Here is a 24,090-nt window from a genome sequence, read left to right as displayed (position 1 = left end):
GCCATACATCCACTAGGTCCATCTGGTAGTTCATCAGAGAATAGCATGAGGTACAAAACTCTTTGCCTTTGGCTAAAGCATATTCAAACTGAATCCAACCTGATAAATATAGTATTAAAAAAAAAAAAAAAAAAGAATGAAGCTGATAAAAATAAATGGAAATTTTAATTCTATGGATCAGCTTAATTTTTTTTAATAAATAATTTCAAACTACTGCTAACTTGTCTGTCAAACCACCTTTTGAAGCAGCAATTTCAGACCATCTATAACAGTAGGGAAGACTCATACAGATACAAATTTTACATTAAGTTCAAGTAAGCTTTTAAAGCCTGCCATTGCACAGACCTCTATACAGGTAATGAAGAGAACAAGGCAAGTTATATATGACAGCTTCCATAGGTAATAAGTTTGTGACATGCCTCTATCTGTGGAGCCTCTAGAACATAACACTATCTTAGCTAAAGTCTGTAATGAGTCCAACAGAAAATTACCCCTAGGTTATAATTCCTTCTGGCAGAAGGAAGCTTTCCTGAACATCTCTGCTCCAGGGCAGTTCAAATCAAAGACCAGTCTTTCTTACAAGTCACTCATCTCAGTTAAACTCTAGAGACTGATCCAAGACCTGAAAAGCTAAAAGCATGGACTGGGAATCTGCTGCCAATCTCAGTGCTTCAGCAGACTCGCACCATCTGTGCATTAGGCACATAGACCTCACACTGAGCAATGGATGAAATGTGCTCATGCAGAACCTCGGCTGGGTGTTCGGCAAGAAAGAGCTAATTATTATAAAACAGCATTCAAGAGATAAAATAAATAAAAAATTTTCTAACAGTTGCTGGTGGACTCATTCTGTGAATGGAACTCATCGCCACATATCAAATATCCATATGTAGTGCGCTCTCATTTTGGAGGAAGAAACGGTACTTCTCTCTCAGTATGAATATCATTTAAAGGCCAAATCAGTCTATATGGGTTCACTCTACAGCTCCTGGGACTGTAATAACAGCATGCCTTATGAACATCATGCATGGATTGTTTTTGCAGCGATGTATCAAAACTGAAATTGATTCAGAGACTAGATTTCCTTGGAACTGCCTCTCTATCTGCAGTTGCGTTCAATTATGCCATTGCTTGAAAAGGTTACACAGTACAAGATGGCATTTTTTTGCCATAGCAGTCATAGTGAAGCTCCAGTGTGTTTGTCACGTCAAAGCTCTTAACACAGACCCACATTTTTAATACAGTATTTATGTAAAAGAGGATTCTCTTCGATCAGTTTGGAACAGACAAGCTCATGCATTGCTATAAGGCATGTTCTCTGCTCTGAGGTCTTCCTTTCTGGGTACTGCAGGGATCCTTCCCTCCTCTCTCCTGTCCCTAGAGGTATTTTAGGAGCTGGAAATCAGAAGCATACTTCTTGTACTTTATTAGATTAAAAGAACTGTCAATTATTTAGTCATGGGGCCTTTGCCGTGAAGAAAGATCTATGTAAAAATGGAAGTTAAGCATACATCCATCAAAATGGGACTATGTATTTACTTAATTCTGTAGTTCAGTAGGATCTTCACCTATTTTTTCTGCATGCTGAGGTAACTATTCATAGGTATAGAATGTGACTTTGAACTTTGTGTGCAGTTTTTTGTCTTTACTGAGACAAAATGTCTACTGATAAATGAAGCTAGTGAGATCATATACCTCCTCAATATTTTTTTTGCCACATGGATTTTAAAATTCTATTAAGCTGCTGTCTATTCCATCTTATTTTTTTCTAAAAGTCTATTTGCTCTGTAGAAACCACATATTCACACCAGAGCAGCTTCCTAATGCCTGATAGCACAGAGAGTTCATGAGTAAGATGAAGTTACTTTTTAAGTTGAAAGGACAATTACATGAATTGTTTTCTTTTACTTAAAAACACAACGTTTATAACATTAAAGGGCATATACTAGTTTGTGTCTTTGTTGAGAGACATTTAAAGAAGCACATCGGACATCTTGTATCTCCTTAACAAAGATTTTCATGTGTATCTTGTCTTCCTGCTTTCAAGTCTCAAGTTGTTGTACATACAACACCTTCTTATAAACATTCCTTTTGCTCTTCTAGGGAGAAAAATCTGTTAAGTCATAGAAAGGACCCAACAATATCCTTTTCAGCTGGGCAACCACAGCAACAGTAAGATCAAGCTATAACCTCTGTTTCTTGTGTAAAAATGTTTATTTGTTTTTTTTTTTTTCAAAGTACTTTTTACCTGCTTGAATTGTAAATTAAATCTTGTTAGGCATGATTCTTAACAAATGTAAATCAGTGTAATCCACTGAAGTCAGTGGAGCTCCGCCAGTTTTCAACCAGCTGAGTATTTTGGCATCTTGAATCCTGACTCCCTGCCTTGTTGAAGCAATCTTTGCATTACTGTAATGAGGATACTACATTGGTATTAAATCCAAGTTGGAGTTCTCCCAGATCTTGCCTAAACTCCTAATAATGTCCAAAAAAGCAGTATTTAAAAATACATTTTGAAGCTATTTTTGGAAGACCGTTTTGAGACCATTCCCAGATAGTATAAATAAGACTTGAAGGACACAAGGAGAAACTACACTTTAAACATGATTGATCTTACTGACAACAGAACTTACATTTAGATGTTACTAGTATTCGTGTTGATTCATACCACCAAAGTAGTAATTTACGACAACTAATTCAGAGGAAGAATGATCTGGAGCTAAAGCTCTAAAGGAAAAATTAAAATTTGAGCTCAAATCTTCGTTGGATGAAGATTCTTTTTGTATGGCAAATATCAGTTAGTGAATAAAGGTGCATCTATAAATAAAAGATCGTGTTTCCTCTGTGCACCATAATAAACCTCAGCTCTTGGTGCCTCTCCATCTCGTACGCTTACCCATTTTGTCTGTTCCTTCCACTCCAGTTATATTCGTTTGCTTGGTTAAGGATATGGATAAGTGTAGCCTCAATGTAGAACTCCTAATTTAATGGCATCCAAGCTTTCTTTTGCAATTTTGCTTTCTACAGGCATTATATTGCTATCATCATTGCTAATAAGAGAAAAGGTGTGTGAAATCCATTGGCATAAATGGATTCATATTTTCAGAAACATAGTCACTATTGAAGTAATTCACTAAATCAATTCCCAAATATTTTCTCTTTTTTAAAACTATGTGGAATATTCATGAGTATATTATGGTGTATTCTCGCTATACAGATATTTTCAAAAGTTGTGATTAATGAAAGTTACAATGATTTACAATGGCTGGATTATATGTGCAAAAGCAAGAGGAAGAGTGGTTAGTCATTAGGACAAGATTGTGATTCCAAGTCACTGTAAGAAATCTGTCAATGAACAAAGAAAAGGGAATTCTCCTCTGAGGAGATTCCTCTCCTTAAACATGATTCCATTAAATTGTTGAATGTAAACACCTTAAATACAAAAAATGCTCTCCCTGGATATCTATGTCCGCATTGCAGAATAAATCAGACTTTTATGTAGGTACGGATCTCAACAAGTCTGCTATTCACCTAACAAGTCCCTCACTTGAGTTTAATGGTGGTTTAGATTTGAATTTTTTTATTGCTTTGGAAGTACATATTATACTTTAAGTTTTATATTCTCTCTGGTCAAAAGCTCTCCCAGTCTAAAAGCAAATTAATTGAAAGCTCAGGCAGTGCTCCTATATGTCTCCATGGTGGCCAGGAGAAAATATTTCACAGTTTTACAGAAGAGACCATTGTGTGGTTAATTTCCTGCAGCACAAAGACCCACAGACATCCAACGAACATACAATCATGTATAGCACTGATGAACCCTGAGAACAAGTTATGGAAACACCATAAACTTGCATGGCACAGCAGGTAATTGAAAAAGCCCTGGTTTTTGAAGAACTAATTCACTCCAGCTGAGAATGTAGTAATTGTGTTACTTTGAGAGCTATCTTGGTCACTTTAGAGATCTTCATAGAAGACTCAATTGTATGAAGCAGGCACAGACTGTAACTTCAGCTGAATCAGTGGGACTTCTTTCCCTGAGTCCAGGGAGAGGTTGACCAGGTTGTGAAATCGTTATAATCTGTTACATATCCTTGCTATGAGCTTTAACCTCATCACTTGGCCAAATTAAAATTGATTTTCCCTAGAACAAGGAAAGACATTTCTCCTACTAAAAATCCATCTGACCAAAGTACAACCCTACACACTCTGGTAATAGGGCTGTTCACAGAAAGTCATGTCTATTATTTTATAATAGGGGCACTCTGCTCCTTCTTTTTGTATTAATCATTCTGCTTTTGGAGGGAGGAGGGGCAGAGAAAACAAAAAAAAATATTTCTTTTTCAAAGTTTTTAAAAAACATGAAGACAACAGACTTGATCCAAAAAACTCTGGAGTTAGAAGAAGTAATAAGTCAGAAACAAAGCTGAAAATTCAGTCTGACTGTTAAGTATTTTTAAAGCCTGAGCAACTGAAGGCAAGTTCTGTGAATAAAAGTGACAGGCATGCAAGCATGCTGTATTTAATGTCTTGTAGTCTCCATTTTTCCAAGGTTGTGGCTTGTTTCAGAAGAGATCTGACTAAACATTAATAGGCAGTGAGCAGAAAAGAAAAGAACGTCATTCAAAAATGGGAAAGTGACAATAGCCTGTAAACAAGAGGAAAGAGGGAGAGACTGCATGGCTCACACCTCGCAGGGCTTTGCATTGTCCCTTGCAGGCAAGAGAGCTAATTAAAACCTTGTGGCTAGAGAAAGACATCATGCAATTTATGTCAAACAAACGGCTTTGATATAGAGGGATATTTTACATGGAAACATCCCCCTTTCATGCTTTTAATCCTAGGATTACAAGCACATATTGACCACCTTGTGGATATCCTCTGAGATAACTTATGATTTGCTTGAAGTGTCCTATAAATTTTGGCTTTCCAAAAGAAACTTAACTACAGTATTCATAGACTATTGGTTTTTTTTTTTTCAGCGTGAATGTCACTGTGGTATACTTAAGTATAGCTGGTAGTACTACATATTATTATGTTTGCCCAGCAGTTCTCGTTATAAGCCTGTTTTAGCAGCTTGCAAGTTTGCCGAATATTAACTACATAAACTAACATTTTCCTCAGGGGAAAAAAAAGAGTGACAGCGTCAATCTCTTGGCTTTTCATTATCTATTTTACTATGTGGTCTTTGCATGGAAATGCCGGGCAAAATGGTTGACACATTAACTCATTGTTTTGCTCAAGTTAGAAATCTTCTGTAACTCATTTCCCTTTGAAATACCCTATTGCCCCTGCACTGTAGATTAAAAACTCAACACATGTATTCAAAGATACACATTTTACTCCTTGGCGTTTAACAAAATTTAGCCTGAAAAGCACCTGCAGATCACTGCAGAGATTTTATCAGCTAAATCCCTGAGAACCTACACACAGGTGTATTCCAACCCAGAGAGCATCACTCCTAGAGAACGTCACACCTTCTCTGCAGCTAAAGCTCAGACATGCTGTGGTCTCTCAGGTGATGTCTACACCCTTGTGGTCTAAGCAGTGGGAAAAAGAGGAGATGAAAACTGAATGAAGAACAGAGGGCAAGAGATTGGGATATAGAAGTAGGAGATAACAGACTGGAAAATGGCAGGCAAAGAATAAGGAAAGAAAAAACTGGAAAGGGAGGCGAAATAGAAGCATACAGGAGAAAACTACAGGTCTGGGACTGAGAACTAGTGATGGAGGGAAAGGTGACAAAGGGCAAGAAAAATACCTGTGGAAGAGAAGAGATTCAATAGGAGTATTGGGACAGGCTAGCCACACACACCTGGACAGAATGTTTTGGAAATGCTAAGGCAAACTAAAGAGTCCAGAGAGAGGTGCTGAACTGGAAAAAGCTGAGGAGAGAGATCCTAAAATAAGGCTAAGAAGCCAATGTAAGGGAGAAAGGCAGACTGGCCAGGCAGCAAAGGTAGAAACAGAGACAAAAACATAGAATATGTTGAGGAGAGATGAAAGATAGCCCACGCAGCACAGCAGGAATGGAATGGAAAGTCCAATGGTGGATGGACTTCAGGATCAGAGGTATGTTCCTCATGTACATGCAGTGACACAGCCCTTCCTTCTATAGGACAGTGGTGATCTCATCTAAACTGAAGCTTCCACAATGTAAACATGGACATCTGAGCTAGTCATCTAGCCTCCTCTTATAGTCAGTAAAGAGAAAACATCCTCAGACAGGATTCACATGAGACATGTGGCTGTCTGGGTAAAAAGTCATTAAGGTCAAAGGAATACATCAATATAGAGTGTTAAATCTGAGAAACTTCACACCTGATTTTTCTGTGTGTTTCTTAATGGCTTTGAAACACAGCTACTATTCATTTCATGGATCATTTGGGGAGATTATGACTTCTGAAAACCAAATCTCATGGCTTCATGTTCACTTCTCCAGCACCAAGGGCTTTTGTTGGCTGACAGAATAACTTCTTTTCCTGACATAACAGCAAAATTTCCCTCCATTATACAGTCCTACATCAACACAGAGATCCATCGGTTCATGAAAGGAGCCATGGGACTTGTGCAGGGACAGGGAGAGGGAAATGTATGATCATGTTGTTGATACTGGATCATGATGTATACACACAAAATTGTATAGGCAGCATAATCCTGACATTTTCTGAATTGTGACTTCATTTTTCTGCAATCTCAGATGTGTTTTTACCTTCTATGAATGGAATATAACAAAAAAGTTTCTTCTCAATGACAGAAGAATTATAAATTCTTCCCTAAAACACACTTTGGGCTAAATTGGAACAGCTGAATAAAAGTAGTTTTCATTCTCATCTACGTTTCTTCTAACCAAAAGCTGCCTTGCTTCAGGAAATATGTGTCAGAAAAATAGCCTCCCTTGTTAATAGACAGCAGAATTTTCCACTGCCGTGAATGGTTGCTTCCCGGATACCGCATTTGACAAATATATAACATAAAAGAGCTTGCTTTAGGTGGAAGTGTTGCAACAATGGTAAGCTTTATGTCTGATACTGCAAAGCTGATTAAATATTAGCAATGAGCAAGTGCTGCAACATTAAGAGAGTGAATTGATGGATGACTGTGTTATTCATTTCTCTCTCAGTAAGCACTGCAGAGTTTAATTCCCCAAAATCTTTTTACTATGTCGGGATGAAATGATTGTAATGCCTAGATGATGCACACCATTCACTTCACTTTCTAGCTATTGCAGTCTAAGGCACGTCTTCTTACTCACCGCAGCAAGCTGGTCCACTCCGCTTGCAGTTCGTGCTAATGTTACGAGATCGTCTTGCATCTTATCTACCCATGATTTTATCCTACAGAAACAAAAAAGAAAAGAGAGACATCCAATCAGATCACTGGCAAATGGAACTTGCATACAATTATATAGCACAAGAAAAGGGCAAGAAGTCAGAATATGTTAATAAAATTGAATACAAAATGTACAAGACTTGTTTTGATTACTAAAACTTAACAAGCTTGGAATGGACCAAAATATTCAAGCTACACCCTGATGGTGTTCTCTTTTGCTGACTCAAATCTAAGCCTCTTGCTTTTTTCTTTCTTTTACTTTTCATCAGCTGGAGTTTGCTTGGTGCTCTCCAGGACAGACACTGTCTTCACCATCAAGTATATCACTGTAGCTGCCTCTTGTTGACAGGTACCGAGGTCTGTTTCCAAATGTGATAGGGCCTAGCTTACCTTCTTTTTTTTTTTTTTTTTTTCAGTAGAGCCTCTACCCAGCCTTGATGACCTGATTCTTCTCATACAGTTTTCTGTGGTGGCCACTTCACTAAGCCAGCTGTAAACCAAGCATGCCATCGTATCTGTTACTAGCTGTAGCAAAGATCGCCGCAACAGAGCTGGTACGCTGCCTGCCAGGACAACCTGCCTGACCTGCAGCTCACTCCCATTCTGAGGGCCTTGAGGTCCCTCTCCCAACAGATAGCACAAGCAGAGAAAAACAGCAACTGAAAGCAGGCTGACACACCAGAATAAATCTTCTAGCCTGTAGTCCCTCTCTGGACACTCCAAGGAAGCAGCAGCGAGACAGGCAGCAGCAGGCATGGGTGGCACGAGCCTGCTCCTGGCTGCTGTTTTACACAGGGAACAGGCAGCGATTTGCTGCTGTGCAAGCTCAGTTCCCTGTGCCCAGTAAACCTGACTCTTTGGAAAAGCATTGGATCCAACACAGTTTTTACATTTCTGTGCCACGTCACGTTTTGTAGCAGGAAAGGAGCCATGGTACAAGTTTATTCCAATGAGGTCCATGTTCAGAAGAAGGTTGTGTCGCTTGCCTAGCCAGAAAGTTTGATCTCCAACTCGTCTATCACAGCTCTCTGCTCTGAAACCTGCAACAGATACATATATTTATCCTAGTCATTTCCTAACCTTAATCTGATACCCAAGGAATGACTGCTTAGATTACTCATAAAAGTAGAAAAGACAGGAAAAAGAGAGACTCCACTTTTGCTGCAATATGGAAAATTTGGAAGACTAAGAAGGAACATGGAGGACTGATTTTACTTCTTCTTTCCATGGTTATTGATACATTTTTTGTTAAACCACAATCATTATCTTAAAAAGGCACAATCTCTATTGTGGAGTTGCAGCTTGGCTACTTTTATTAAAAGATCCTTCCTCATGATTTAGAAGAAAGTGATTAGTCATCCAAACACAAAAGATTTAGGGCTGTGACATCTAGCGTGAAGGACCTTCTGGCAGCCCAAAGTAACGTGCACAGATAGGAATGGGAACTACCTAGACAAGAAGGTACTGAGTTTTATAAAAGTGCCACATTTAAGACAAATCCCTCTTCTCTAACAATACACTGTCTCTCATGAATCCTATTTGAATCCTATTTTGCACAAGCAGAATACTCTGACACAGTAAACAAGAACTTTTTAAAGGTTTAGCTCAAAGTGTCTGTGAGGCCTTCACAGAAAATCTGTAGCAGAAATTGAACTACCAAGTTGTAACCACGGTTTCTCATTAACCATAGCTTCTGCCCGTGATACTACTGTTTTCATCCTCCAGCCCCTGGTCTGGCTTGTTTGACACTCTCATCTATTGTGTCATATCCTTTATTTTCTATTGTGTCGTATCTTTATTTTTCCATTTCAAATCTTTGAATAAAGAACACTGATTTCACTCTGTCTGTACAGCACTTCCACTATTTTCTTTGGAAAATTTTCTCTTACTGGATTCCAGGTGTTTCAAACATATAAAAATTACATCTTAAAACACCCTGAATTAAAAAAAAAAAAAAAAGTCATAAAAAAGTTTTAGACTGAAATTATTTCACTACTCTCATTCATCACTGAGCAATTTTAATTGATCTAGTTCCCAGGGGCTAGAAGCTTTCAGAAGACTGTCTACCATTTAAAATCTTCTCAGTGCACTCAACAAAGACTGACTTCTAGTCCAGATGGCAGAATGCTGAGTTATAATTCCAAAATTTTGGGAAGAAGACTATACTGATTGAACAACTACGTATGCTAAATCAACAATGCAAGAGGAGACCTTATCACACAGGTTGTGATTATCTAGATTTCCATGAACAATTTTTTTACTTTGCAGGTATTTTTTCTGATTTGGGCCAAGCTTTAAAAAACTCTTTTAAAAGACTGTAAAATCAATGCTTCTAAATACAATAGTTCTAAAGTCTTGACAAGAGGAGTTCCACTGTATAAAATACTCACCAGATTCTACTTGAGGAAAAAGGACGCACAGAAAATTGTGAAAGTTGTAAAAAAAATGTGTAACATGGAATGTAAAAAATGCTTACTGGGACAAACCCTTTGGCACTTAAAAAGGACTGATGGGTATTAGAACAGTTGTTAAGAATTCAGTCACCTCATTGCTGATTAGTAATAAACTGCTAATAAATTAGTAAGAGTAAACCTCTTCACTAACAATAGAGACTTTTAATGGGCAACTATAGGTGTGCGTATTGGAAGAAGGGCTTGAGCAAGTGTCTTCAATAGAAATCTTACTGATATGTCATTTCCAGAGGTACCCACTCTATATCATGGCATGAAAAGAGGATTTACCTTAAAATGGGCCTACCTGTTAACTTGGTATATCCTCCACTCTCTTCACAAATCCTGAGAAAGTCAGGGAGCAGTAGCAGAATGGATAAAAAGACTGGAGACTCCATGAGTTTGTCCTCCAGTGCCCCACCAGAACTCCCTGCTGCAGGGCTTAACATCTCATTAAACACTTACAAAATAAAGCATGCTAAGGGAAAGACCTCCAGATGGACACGATATTTTAACAGGTGTCCAAAGGCTCCTTTCATCCACTGTAACTGAGCAGCCCTTTCTTTAGATTTTTCTTGACACTTCTTACCCTTTGTGTGACGTGACCAATCTTCAGGCTATTTTGCCACTCTTTGGTGAATGATTGCTGCACTGTTTGAGTCACTTTGAGTCACTACCTCCAAGCCAAATAACAAGTAGACTCCTTCAGGTTAGTGTTGATGCTTTTCCATGGAGGTTCAACAGAGGCTAATAGGTGCAACAGGTCAACAGAGTCATGGTCTGTATTTGCTTTCTCCTTTTGCATTGTATCACCAAGAGCACTCTTACTGACTTATTTCTTTGCTCATTTACATCCTACATCTCTAACATGGCCACATGAAAGTGATGTACGTTGGGATTTAGGGACCAATTACATTTTTATTGACTATTACAATTGATTCCATCATTGTTTTAATGCTCCCAAACCTTCCCTTCTATTCTTTGCTTTCCAAAATCTGATGTAAAATAAATTAAATTCCTGGTTTAAATCTCCACAAAGCCCTTACGTTATACAAGCATTTAGCTCTGTATAGAAATCAGTTTGTTAAAAATCACCTCTTATGGTGTATTATGTTTACCATGGCTTTAAGCCCATTGTGTATCTGCGAGAAGAGTCTTAACAAATAAGCACAAGTATGAACAAAACCAAAAAAATGCTATCATCTTCCATTTTTGAATGGTTGCTATTTTTCTGTGTGAAAAAATGAGGTATATGAAAGGTGAAAGAGTGATTACCCAAAAGTGTTTTCAAAAGCATAAAATAAATAATTGAACACACTGAGATTTTTTTATGATCCATTTCAGTTATAAAAATTCTGGGTGTTATTCCTAAGAGGAGTTGATAGAAAAAATCAGGGAGGATTTATTTTTAAACTGACTTTTTTCATTTCCCACTGCTTTGTATTTTTACTGGATTATATTCCTCTCTGTCCTAAAAGGAAACTGGAATGGTGAGAATATATATTAGTTAGTTAAACTTGAAATTTTGGAAGAAGTTACCCTTAAAAACACGAATTACTTATTACTACTATTACTTATAAATGAAATATGGATCATTTTCCCCTTTAACTTGCAAAAATATTCTTGATTTTTCAATAAATACTTCTTATATATTGTCTAGAATTCCTGCCTCCACACAATTAGCTCACACCTTGACTTTTGAAGCTAGTCACCCAGATTAGTTTTTGTTTTCTTTCTTTTTTCTTTGTTTTAATTTGCAATTGAACTAGGCTTCTGCTTCAGTCAATGGAAAAAGGCGTCTCCAGAGCTGACCCATTCTATCCTCAGCCAGGTGAGCTGAACTACCTATCTCCTACATTGCCTCTAGTGGAGCCCTAGACAACTTTGATTCCTAATCCAGGTTCTCCAGCATAGCTAGGCTACATGCTTGACTTTTAGGCAGGTTAAGGTAGACAATATCCATTTCTAAACTGGAATAGGAAGAAGTCCACCTTCATTCTAATTTAATGGCAATTTCCCTCCCCAGATGTAACTTAAATGTAAATAATAATGCTTCTTCCAGACCTGACTCTATATTTACCTTAAAAGATGGTTTTCTTGCATATTCATCTTAGCCTATTAGACCTTCTGTAGTGGAAACTGTCCTTTTCTTATTGCCTACACAACAGCTAGTACAGCAAGGTCCAACATAATAAAAAGTAGTAACTTCGGAAGGGTTTTTCTAGATTACTATCAAAAGTACAAATGATAAAATGGCATTCTACAACTTTGAGGAAGCTCACTATAATTACTCTTGCCTTCCCACAAGAATTTAAATAACATCATTGGTATTATTTATAAGGTCTAATGTCAGTATTTCTACATCTCAATTCTCCTATCTTGCTACCAGAAGAAAGTGTACATTTGAGCTACTTCATGTTCCTCATAGACAGTTTTTCAGAAATGGACACAATCACATCCTATAACTTTCATGGGAAAATTTGGCAGAATGTTTACAATACAACTTTTTTTTTTCAGTTAAGGAATCATATTATCTCATTGTATTTTTTTTTTAAATGTGTGTCTTTAAAAAAATGAAACAAGAGCCTTTAGGCACTGAAATGCTTGTCTGGTGCTCCATTTAAGTGAAGCCTGTAGTGCAATATCTGTCTGACAGCTGCTCATGGTCAGAGTTTATTTAACAATTGGAAAGCTGTCACAGCAAACGTGAGCTCCCATGACTTAAAGAAGCAGCAGTCATTTTTTCCTGCAAAGAGCACCAACAGAAAGCCTGTACAAAAGGTTAGTTTGTTCCGATCGTTGTTAGTTTGGCACGAACATTGCAATGGATGTTCTACTGAAAGGTGACTACATTTTGCAGTACAATTGATTTTAACCCTCTCCTCCCACACACAGGTTTTCCCCATATCAAGCAATGACTAGACAAAAGGACTGCCCACATGCCTTTCCACAGAAACTTCTAAGTGATTGGAATGATGAAGGGGATTGTCTGATTAAAGACAGACAGACACGGGTTATTTACTGGGGAATTAGAAGGTACAACCCTGCTGCTGTCGCCTGGGCTCTAGTCAGATTGATGAAGAAACAGCCAGAACACTACAGAGCCATCTATCCACATTACACTATTAGCCAACCTAGCATAACAGCTATTTTGACAGCACTGAAAGCTTTTTGTTTTTCCATTTTTCTTCTTTTTCTTTTTTCTTTTTTTTTTCTTTTTTTAAAAGTAGGGTAATTATATTTCCTAAAGTCAGAGGATTTTCACAGGTACAGCCCTAATAACGCTCCAAGTAGAACTTAATATAGCAGGTGCCAGACTAAGAAATCTTTCTTTTAACTTCATTAAAACCTATTTTTATGTTAAACCTGTATACCAAACTATACTTGCAGAACAGGGCACTGCTCAGTTACAAGCGTAAAAGAAACCAAGAAATCTAGATGTAGGACAGTCTGACTATAACCTTGCTCCTGCTGAAACTGATGCAATTTTTTTCTGCTGACTTCAGGGAAAGTAGATTTGTGTAATTATATGCCATAGCTTTGCAGACCATTCACACTAATTTAAGGTCCATTAGCTGACTTTTGCTTGGATAATGTCTTATAATCTAAAGAGGCAGGCGTAGAACTTAACTCTGCCAATTGAAGTCACTTGGTATGTTGGAGATCCACATCCAGCTCTCCTCAGTTACGATTACATTTTGCTCAAGTTTCTGAATAATTCTTGCATACAAAAATAACAACAATTAAAGTAATGAAAGCTGTAAGTAGCAAGAGGAAGAAGTGTTTTCAGAATAGGTGAATATTTCTTAGATTATCAAAAAGGAAAAAAATATGTAACACATTGTTCCTAATTCAATTTAAAAAATGGTGTTTGAAAAATGAAGATAAATGAGATTAAACTCAGAAACAGTGAGAGAACAAGCCTTGCTATATTTTTTAAAGCTCACACCAGTCTACTTTCTTGTTCAGAAAAACCTTCAATTTCAGGATCAGATTCTTTTAAGAAGATTTGCTGTCAGTGAAGGAGGGGGGAAAGGCTACAAAATTATCATAAAAGCAGGATTCTCAACCATTCTTTGTCCCTCTTAGGCAACGCTAAAGGGCAAACAGAAACTGTTATTGTAATTTATAGAAGGCATGTGAAATAAGAACATATGTTACAATGGAATTACTAACCTTCTACACAGAAATTACCCGTGTTGCTGCATTTATACCTCCTACTGCAACACTACTGAGTATTTAATACCACTATATATTTTGATGACCTATTAAGCTGACAGTACTCATATTTCAGATATGTGGGCGGATCGATGGATTTATAGAGCACCAGACTTTGGAAGGAGTTATAAAGGCAGGTTTTGTGAAATACTGAACAAATTGTCGTACTGTGCTAAAATCCCACTGATTCTAAATCAGGGAAAGAAAAGGATTGGATATGGACAGACCGATGCAAAGATCACTTAAATCCCATGGTTATCAGATCAAGCTCTTGAATCTCCACTGCATAGCCAGAAAATGAATAAAAGGGGGTTATGTAATTTAGATGTGATATAAAAACAAATTAAGGCAAAGTAGTCCATATAATCATTTGTGAATTTTCCAGATCTTACTATACGATTTGTAACAGTTCAATTGAATGTCACAGAGTGGAGGAGATTTAAATTCATCATCTAGAGACATGCTCACCTCATTCATGGTTATGAACCCCTCAGGGTGGTTCTACAACTTCCACAGTTATGAACCCCTCCAATACTCCTCTTTCTGTTGTTTGGAAATTTGCTAATGAACTATGTGAAGGTATGACAGCTTACAAGTGTAGTATAAATACTACATATAGTAAATAGCAACTTGCAAGGAAGTTAAGGATTAAGAAATTTAAGTGAAAAGAGGTGTGTGCTGCAAATGTTGGGAGATCCCACTTTATTCCAATGCGATAATGATACAGCCATGTATATCCACTGCCAGCTATCTGTTGAAAAATGTATCACACAATTTTGTATAAATATTTGGAAGAACTTTTGTGTAATACAAGCAAAGCACAGATTAATTCATAACATTTAGCTACTGCACTGAGTGAAGAAAATAGGGAAGCTATGCTATCTCTGTGCATGCAAATGGATGCACAAAGTGCATCATCTACTCCATAGGCAAAGATATTTCCTTTGTTGGCAAGAAGAAGAAAAAATAGTACTTTGTTTATTTGCCCTCTTCGACTGTCTTATCTGCCCAAATGTGACAAGCTGCTGGCCATGTAGTCTGCAAGGACTTTCCAAATATAAGACAGTCCCAAAAGCGAAGGCCAGAGGGACCTTCTTGCTCTTTCCTGTTTTCAAAATGTAAAATCCTTGCTTGAAATAGTTATTTCACGTTTGTCAAATTGAAACATTTGGGGAGTAAGACGTAATTTCTGTGTCATATCTGTCATTCTGTAGAAAGGGTCAATCTAGACAGAAAACTCCTCAGGATACTCTTGATTTTTTAGAGGCAGAGGTTTTAATGTTCAGACTTGGGATTTTTAAGCTCTTCTTTCACACGTTTAAGCCATCCCATCACAGAAGCTATTACGATTTTCCAATTTTTTTCCAAACACTCCTTCTCTACATAAACATGGTTCCTCTCCATCATAGCCTTCACAGAACAAGCATGCAGGAGCATTCACTAATGACTGCTCTACCAACTGCTCTTTCAAGAATCCCTCTGTACTACAGATAATGGGGCACTGGTTGTCAGTGATGCAGCATTGATGCAGACAGAAGGAGAAGGAATGGCCCCCTGATTTGGCCAGCAGCTCAGGAGATTTAAGTTCTACCACTGACTTCCAGGACAAAGTCAGTGGCAAGGCAATAGCTCATGGCAAGTGAAGGGCAGATCTGTCACACCCCAATGACTGCCTATGTTCTAACAAATGGTTTGCTTCTTAATATTGAGTCCCAGTGGCAGGCTCCAGGATGGAAATAGTCCACTGTGGATGGCACCATGAGCTGCTCCATGTCTGCCCCGGTGCCTAGAAAAGCAGAAGCCTTTCTCCATCCTCACCCAGAACTTCTAAGCCCAACTAACTCCTTCACCACTACATCTTTTTTGTAACCCTGGAGCACAGCTTGAATGCCTGTTTTGTGCTCACCTTCCAACAAAACCTTGCCTAAATATCTTCATCAGAAGGCTTCAAGGATGGATCTGGGAACAGCACCCTCTGACCCAACAGCTGGACCCAGTCACTGCTGCTCAGTCCCATCTAAATAACCTCTCCTCATGTTTCAGTGCAGTTCTTTATCTGTAACTGCGCTTTCCACTTTAATAAGTGTGTGGTAGATTCTCCAAAGCATCCAGATGTTAAACAGGAGTGACCAAGTAGTTCCTTAAATATGGTGTTCACTTTCAAGAGCCAGGATCAGGGCATGGTCATATGATTTTATAAGCTTGTTCAGTATAAACCAAGTGGCTGACAGGTGTTTAGCCACACATGTTCATAATTACAGCTTCTGCTTCACAAATATTTCCCTTCACTTTGCCAAAAGTGTTCTTTTGGAGTCTAAAGCTTCCCAGCAAATAACATGAAAAATATCCTCTAATGGAAATTACTGTTGCACAAAATATCATTTAATAATTTAAGCTCAATCTTTAATGCAAGCCTGACAAATAGAATCAGCTGCAAAATTACTATAAGCTGTAAAAATAACTCCTTAAAATTATGTTTTAATTATCAAAGATTATAGCTCTAAAATAGTTTAACAGAGAAGACATAACAAATATTCAGCTCAAATGACTGACAGTAGTCCTCAGATGTGTTTCATTAAAGGTTTTTGCAATCAGATATACATCTAGTACCATTTTTTGCTTAGCATTGGAAAAAAAAAAACCACTCAAAATCTAGTTACCATTTCTGTGGCTGAGAAATATAACTCCAAACTGAAAAATCCCTAAATTGTTTCTAATCTGTACTAGATGAAACACAATCATTTTGTTTTAAATTGCAATGGTATAACATATGGCCTAGCATATTAGTTCAGCTGTCTCACAGGGGGAAAAGGATTCTCGCGTATGAGTTGGCGGGGCTCATCGAGAGGGCTTTAAACTAGGTTCGAAGGGGGAAGGGGATAAAACCAGGCTCACTAGAGAAGAGCCTAGGGGCGGCACGCCAATGTTGGGGGAGAAATCGGCAGCCCAGCTCAAGTGCATCTACACCAATGCACACAGCATGGGCGGCAAACAGGAGGAGCTGGAAGCCATTGTGCAGCGGGGTGGCTATGACTTAGTCGCCATCACGGAAACATGGTGGGATGAGTCTCACGATTGGAGTGCTGCAATGGATGGCTATAAGCTCTTCAGAAGGGACAGGCGAGGAAGGAAAGGCGGTGGGGTAGCCCTGTATGTTAGGGAGTGCTTCGACTGTCTAGAGCTCAATGGTAGTGATGATAAGGTTGAGTGCTTGTGGGTAAGGATGAGGGAGAAGGCCAACAAGGCAGATATCCTGCTGGAAGTCTGTTATAGACCACCTAGCCAGGACGAGGAGGCAGACGAAATATTCTACCAGAGGCTCGCAGAAGTCTCACAATCGCTAGCCCTTGTTCTCGTGGGGGACTTCAACTTTCCGGACGTCTGCTGGAAATAACCACACGGCAGAGAGGAAACAGTCGAGGAGGTTCCTGGAGTGTGAGGCAGATAATTTCCTGACGCAGCTGGTAAGCGAGCCCACCAGGGGAGGTGCCTCGCTTGACCTGCTGTTCACAAGCAGAGAAGGACTGGTGGGAGATGTGGTGGTTGGAGGCCAGCTTGGGCTTAGCGACCATGAAATGGTAGAATTCTCGATACTTGGTGAAGTAAGAAGGGGGGCCAGCAAAACTGCTACCATGGACTTCCGGAGGGCGGACTTTGGCCTGCTCAGGACACTGGTCGAGAGGGTCCCTTGGGAGACAGTCCTGAAGGGCAAAGGGGTCCAGGAAGGCTGGACGTTCTTCAAGAAGGAAGTCTTAAAGGCGCAGGAGCGGGCTGTCCCCATGTGCCGCAAGAAGAACGGGCGGGGAAGGCGACCGGCCTGGCTGAACGGGGAGCTCTGGCTGGGACTCAGGAAAAAAAGGAGAGTTTATCACTTGTGGAAGAAGGGGCAGGCAACTCAAGAAGAGTACAGGGATCGCGTTAGGTCGTGCAGAGAGGAAATTAGAAAGGCAAAAGCCCAGCTAGAACTCAACCTGGCCACTGTCATGAGAGACAACAAAAAATGCTTTTACAAGTATATTAATGACAAAAGGAGAGCCAAGGAGAATCTCCATCCTCTATTGGATGCGGGGGGGAACGTTGCTACCACGGACCAGGATAAGGCTGAGGTGCTTAACGCCTTCTTTGCGACAGTCTTTAATAGTCAGACCAGTTATCCTCAGGGTATTCAGCCCCCTGAGCTGGAAGACAGGGACGGCAAGCAGGATAAGCCCCCCATAATCCAAGAGGAAGAAGTTACTGACCTGCTACGCCACCTGGACGTTCACAAGTCTATGGGGCCGGATGGGATCCACCCGAGGGTACTGAGGGAGCAGGTGGAGGAGCTTGCCAAGCCGCCCTCCATCATTTACCAGCAGTACTGGTCAACTGGGAAAGTCCCGGATGACTGGAGGCTCGCCAATGTGATGCCCATCTACAAGAAGGGCCAGAAGGAGGATCCACGGAAATACAGGCCAGTTAGCCTGACCTCGGTGCCAGGGAAGATCATGGAGCAGTTCATTTTGAGGGTGCTCACGAGCCATGTCCGGGACAACCAGGGGATCAGGCCCAGCCAGCACGGGTTCATGGAAGGCAGGTCCTGCTTGACCAACCTGATCTCCTTCTATGACCAGGTGACTTGCCTAGTGGAGGAGGGAAAGTCTGTGGATGTGGTCTACCTGGACTTCAGTAAAGCCTTTGACACTGTCTCGCACAGCATTCTCCTAGAGAAGCTGGCAGCTCATGGCTTAGACAGGTGCACTCTTCGCTGGGTAAAAAACTGGCTGGACGGCCGAGCCCAGGGAGTTGTTGTGAACGGAGTTAAATCCAGTTGGCGGCCGGTCACGAGCGGTTTTCCCCAGGGCTCAGTACTGGGGCCGGTCCTGTTCAATATCTTTATCAACGATCTGGATGAGGGGATCGAGTGCTCCCTCAGTCAGTTTGCAGATGACACCAAGTTGGGCGGGAGTGTTGATCTGCTGGAGGGTAGGAAGGTTCTACAGAGGGACCTGGACAGGCTGGATCGATGGGCCGAGGCCAACTGTATGAGGTTCAACAAGGCGAAGTGCCGGGTCCTGCACTTCGGCCACAACAACCCCAGGCAACGCTACAGGCTTGGGGAAGAGGGGCTGGAAAGCTGCCCAGAGGAAAAGGACCTGGGGGTGCTGGCTGACAGCCGGCTGAACATGAGCCGACAGTGTGCCCAGGTGGCCAAGAAGGCCAATGGCATCCTGGCCTGTATCAGAAATAGCGTGGCCAGCAGGAGTAGGGAGGTGATCGTGCCTCTGTACTCAGCACTGGTGAGGCCGCACCTCGACTACTGTGTTCAGTTTTGGGCCCCTCACTACAAGAAGGACATGGAGGTGCTGGAGTGTGTCCAGAGAAGGGCAACGAAGCTGGTGAAGGGCCTGGAGCACAAGCCTTATGAGGAGCGGTTGAGGGAACTGGGACTGTTTAGCCTGGAGAAGAGGAGGCTGAGGGGAGACCTCATCGCGCTCTACAACTACCTGAAGGGAGGTTGTAGCGAGGTGGGTGCTGGTCTCTTCTCCCAAGTAACTAGCGATAGGATGAGAGGAAATGGCCTCAAGTTGCACCAAGGGAGGTTTAGATTGGACATTAGGAGAAATTTCTTTACTGAAAGAGTGGTCAGGCCTTGGAACAGGCTGCCCAGGGAAGTGGTTGAGTCACCATCCCTGGAAGTATTTAAAAGATGTGTAGATGAGGCGCTTAGGGACATGGTGTAGTGGGTATGGTGGTGTTGGGTTGATGGTTGGACTGGATGATCTTAGAGGTCTTTTCCAACCTTAATGATTCTATGATCCTATGATATAGATCTCATGGAGGAGCAGCCACCAGAGAGACCTGGGTGTATTTGCCCCCACAGGAGTTCCCACAGAATAGCACCTAAGATGCCTCTCATCCTCTCTTTGCTTCATCTCTGACAATTAGTATTTAAAGAGTGTCCAATGCAATCTGGACTAAGTTCATTACTCTAGTACAAATACAGATACTCCATTAAAATCATACATTCATTTTGGTAAAAGGGAGACCGAAACTGAATCTCACATACATCACTACAGTTATTCCAGTATTGTAGCAACGGAACTTGGATTAGAAGCTGGTCCTTATGCAAAGAAATATGTAAATGCTGCTATTTTTTTATGTTTTTATATTATACGGTAAGTCTGTTAATGGTATAGTGACTTTGGAGAATAAAAAAAAGCATGTCTTAAAAAAATGATTGAAAAATAAATCTCAGTGTAATGGAACTTTACAAAGTGCTTAACTGCACAATTTTGCTAAGGCGTTTCAGCAAAAAATGATTTTATCAGTTGTGTTTAACATATCAGACTCATAATTTAACCATAATTTATATTGAAATTAGTTTTTCCCCAAACTAATAAGCATTACATTTTAGCCTCAGAAAAAAAGTATAAGGAAATTAAAATATGGCATATTGGATACCAGTAAAGAAGAGATTAAAGGAAAAAAGAAAGACTTTCATACAAACCAGGAACATATTCAGAAACTTACTTACGCACATTCATCCGCACGTACGTGCACCAATTCAACTCAGTGAGAATTGCATCTGAGCCACCCAATTTGTGCCATTATCATTGCAGTGTCCTGTTTTCATGCATCTAGAATGCAGAAGCTATACATAGGGACTGGACGTGTGTGCTCTCCATACTGAATAAACTATAATCACGATAAGACACATACATTTATCACCTCAAAGCATGCAATTAGTTTGATCTGCTGTTTGCGGTAGGACATTTACCTTTTTTCATAAGATACATGAAGAAACCATAGTATCTAGGTTTTACTGTGTGAAAATAGAGACTGCATAATGTCTACATAATGCAGCAACATAATATCACTGTACCATGAGATGGTATGATCACACTGAACTTAAAGCCTGCCTCAGCCTGACAAAGAAATACAGGATCAGACTTAGACTGAAAAAAAACTTACTGAAGTAATATAAAATATATGGTAATTTAGATAAAAATTAAAACTTTAGCTTTTCTTTTTTTTAGATTATCTATCATTGAATGTATACAGAGTAACCTTTTTTGGTTTAAGTTATGCAACATTGAATGTGTATACTTAACAGGAATGCCAAAATAAACTTTCAGAGAAATCACCTCATGTCCATCTCATTTTGTCCCCACCTACACTTCTGAGGAATTGAACAGCAAAACTTCCCTTGAGTTTAGCAACACATGGATACGTTCTTAAATCAGTGTCTCTCACTGTCTTTCGGGGAATTGAGGTATAAATCGCACCCATTTTAAAAATCAGGGGGGGTTGTTTTTTTTTTTTAGAGAGTAAAATGGGTATTAAAGTACTTCACCTCTCACAGAATATATTAGGTAAGTGCAACTAAGGCAATTACATCAGCAGGGAGCTCCGTTGCTCACTTCTCTATATTTATCTGAGTGTCTGATGTGGGTTTTGGTTGTAGCAGCAGGAAGTCCAACACACAGGACTGACACTAGCACCAGCAAATCATTGATGTGCCCTGCGCCAGAAGCTTTGCTGCAGCAAGGGACACGAGCAGGTGAATAATTCCACCTATGCAAGTGGCACTAGTCATATAATTTAAGTACACAGCTGAACTGGAAGTCTGCACTTAGAACCTGTGCAGCAAGTCTACCTTTTCTGGGTTTGTCACTTTCCTAAATGTAAAAGTTGAATGTAAAAATAGAGGGATGCTTAAAGGTAAGCAGGTGTTTATGCACTCTGGAAGGTAGGGCTTGATTGTACAGGGAGAATCTTCCTTATAACTTCGTATGAAATTATGATTATTATTAAAAAGATATGTTATTTATAATGGCCATTTAATAGGAAACTAATTTTGAAAACATTCTACGATCATTTAAGCACAGAAAAAAGCAACAAAGGTTGGCAAAAAAGTGTAGCATTTTACACAGCTATAAGCTGTTTGCTACCAAGGCTCAAATTTTATAAGCTCCTTTAAAATGCAGTTTTCTATGATATTGATCCCTCTTGTTTAATAACAACAAGGTTTCATAAATAAAATATCTTTTATGTAGCAGAATGCCACCTTCTGATAAACCCATATAGTCTAAGAAAAAAGGAAAACTGACTCCAACTAAACTCCATCAATGTAATGTTACTATTCTTTTAATTTATATTATTTTTTCAAATTATTATATACTTTAAGAAAATTTTATTGTACAGTGTACTCCAGAGAATATTACTTGAAAACTGCACATCCAAATTAATCAGCTGTTTCATTTGCAAATATATGCCTCCTTTCAAAGCCTGACTTCCAATGTGCAAAGCTGTCACCTCCCTAACGTGCCACTGCTGTGGCATGTGTAGTAATAGCATTATAGTAATGAAGAGACATTTTTCTGGAATGACCTAAATAGACTCCATATTCTGAAAGATAGGCACTATCTGCATTCAGTGCTGCCGTTTAAAACAAAAAGTAAAATATCATGACAAAAGATGCAAAAGATGCAAAACAGAGATTATTGTACAAGCAAAAGACTGGCACAGATTAAGTTTCTACAGAAATTAGCATCAAAATTAGCATAGCCATGCTGTCTTTAAATTCTTTCCTTTTCACAAAGTCGCACTGAATTACACTGAGTTTTTGCTAAAGGCGCAGCTGGCATGTTGTGGTTCCTGGGATGCAAATGCATATTAATGGATATTTGAAAAGGATAATAGTATACGAGAAAATAATCAATGCATTCTTTTCCTCCTGTTCAAGAGCTTATCATTCTGTTCCCACAAACACTGCAGTTTTCTGTCTTGAAAACAGTTTTGAAAACTGTCCATTGCAATATGAGGTCCAAATCCATGAACTCTTTGTACGTTAGCAAGCCTAGGGGAGGTCAGAACTCCCGATCGCAGGATCAGGACAGTGTCTGCACAGGCTGGTGCAGGTGGACCTTAGATATATTAAAATCATGACTAAGTTTCTCCAGGGTATTAGACAGACCAGCTGTATAGCAGAAGTGCTAGTATACTGTTAACTACCAGAAAAAATCAATGCAATTACCCTGTAAAGAACCAGCAGCAACCAAAACCGTATTTTGGTCTTCCACTTCACAAAATTAACCTTTTGAAATGGCTAGTGTTAGGCTTCACAGGCCAATTCAGTCATGAACAGCTGTGCAGGTCTTATATTTCTGTTGTAATCCTCCAATAGTGATATATAGTGTTTTTCTTAAATCTGCAGAAACTAGAGATTGAAAGATAATGCTAAACGTCATTATTGGAGTGACACAAAAGTCTCAGCTTCATTCTTTAAAAGAAAAAGAACTCTTACAGATAGCTCACAAATTACTTACATAAACCTTTAGAAAAATAAAAGTACCTGCTCGTGACATTTGGGCTTCACTTTTGAAAGCCTGTTTGATGAGACTGCAAGTGTTTGATTCAGAAAGCTCAGGCACAGAAATGGTTTCCAACTGCGTACGTGGGCCAAAGGGCTGTAAGGGTCAGTTCACAGTAAAACTGAACAAGAATGACATTAAATGTAATTCAGCTTTAAAACAATGCCTTTTTAAAGAGACTTCACTCTGCTTTCCTAGGCTGGGGTAAATGCTCTAAGGTCAGGAGGCCACAATGCTTGTCAGTGCATCCAATGCACATTAAAAAGACAGGCTATTAAGGAAGAGTCTCTGACATCTACTTGGGAGCCAACCCTCCCCTCTTCCACTTGTCCCCTTCCCCAATTTCAACACATTCTCTAATTAAGCATCAGTACAATGCAATATAATTGAACAGATGTAGTAGTCATTACCAGGAATTACCCATTCTCCTATCAAATCAGAGTGTACAGAAAGGGCTGTGTTGAAATGGGTGAACTTAATTGCCCGATGGTCCCCAAGAGAGATGTACAAATAGATCAAGACATCACACATGCACAACTGATCTCAGCTCTGACACAAGCTTTTTGTCACTCCCTCATCCATCTTTGCTTACTAGGGTTAATGGTGGCTGGAGTCGACGCCAGACAATTTAATAAATAAGAACATTGGATGTGTTTCAAATGAAGCATACCAGAACACAGGCTTTAGTGACATTTTGATTAAAGGTCCATACATAGCAAAGGCTTTTTATGAGGCAGCTG

General features: G+C 39.6%; 1 protein-coding gene across 2 annotated transcripts in view; it reads right to left on the bottom strand.

Annotated features, from left to right (window-relative positions):
• CACNA2D1 (calcium voltage-gated channel auxiliary subunit alpha2delta 1) overlaps nt 1-24,090 on the bottom strand; it is a 436,751-nt gene that overhangs the window by 369,652 nt on the left and 43,009 nt on the right. For both annotated transcript variants that reach the window (XM_075144442.1, XM_075144450.1), the window contains exon 2: nt 7,253-7,334. In XM_075144442.1, coding sequence (XP_075000543.1) covers nt 7,253-7,334 — 82 coding nt within the window. The remainder of the gene's footprint in view (nt 1-7,252; nt 7,335-24,090) is intronic.

Source organism: Calonectris borealis, chromosome 1 (assembly GCF_964195595.1).
Source record: "Calonectris borealis chromosome 1, bCalBor7.hap1.2, whole genome shotgun sequence".
Classification (NCBI taxonomy): Eukaryota; Metazoa; Chordata; class Aves; order Procellariiformes; family Procellariidae; genus Calonectris; species Calonectris borealis.
The sequence above is the reverse complement of the archived record's forward strand: the minus strand, read 5'-3'. Positions and strand labels throughout refer to the sequence as shown.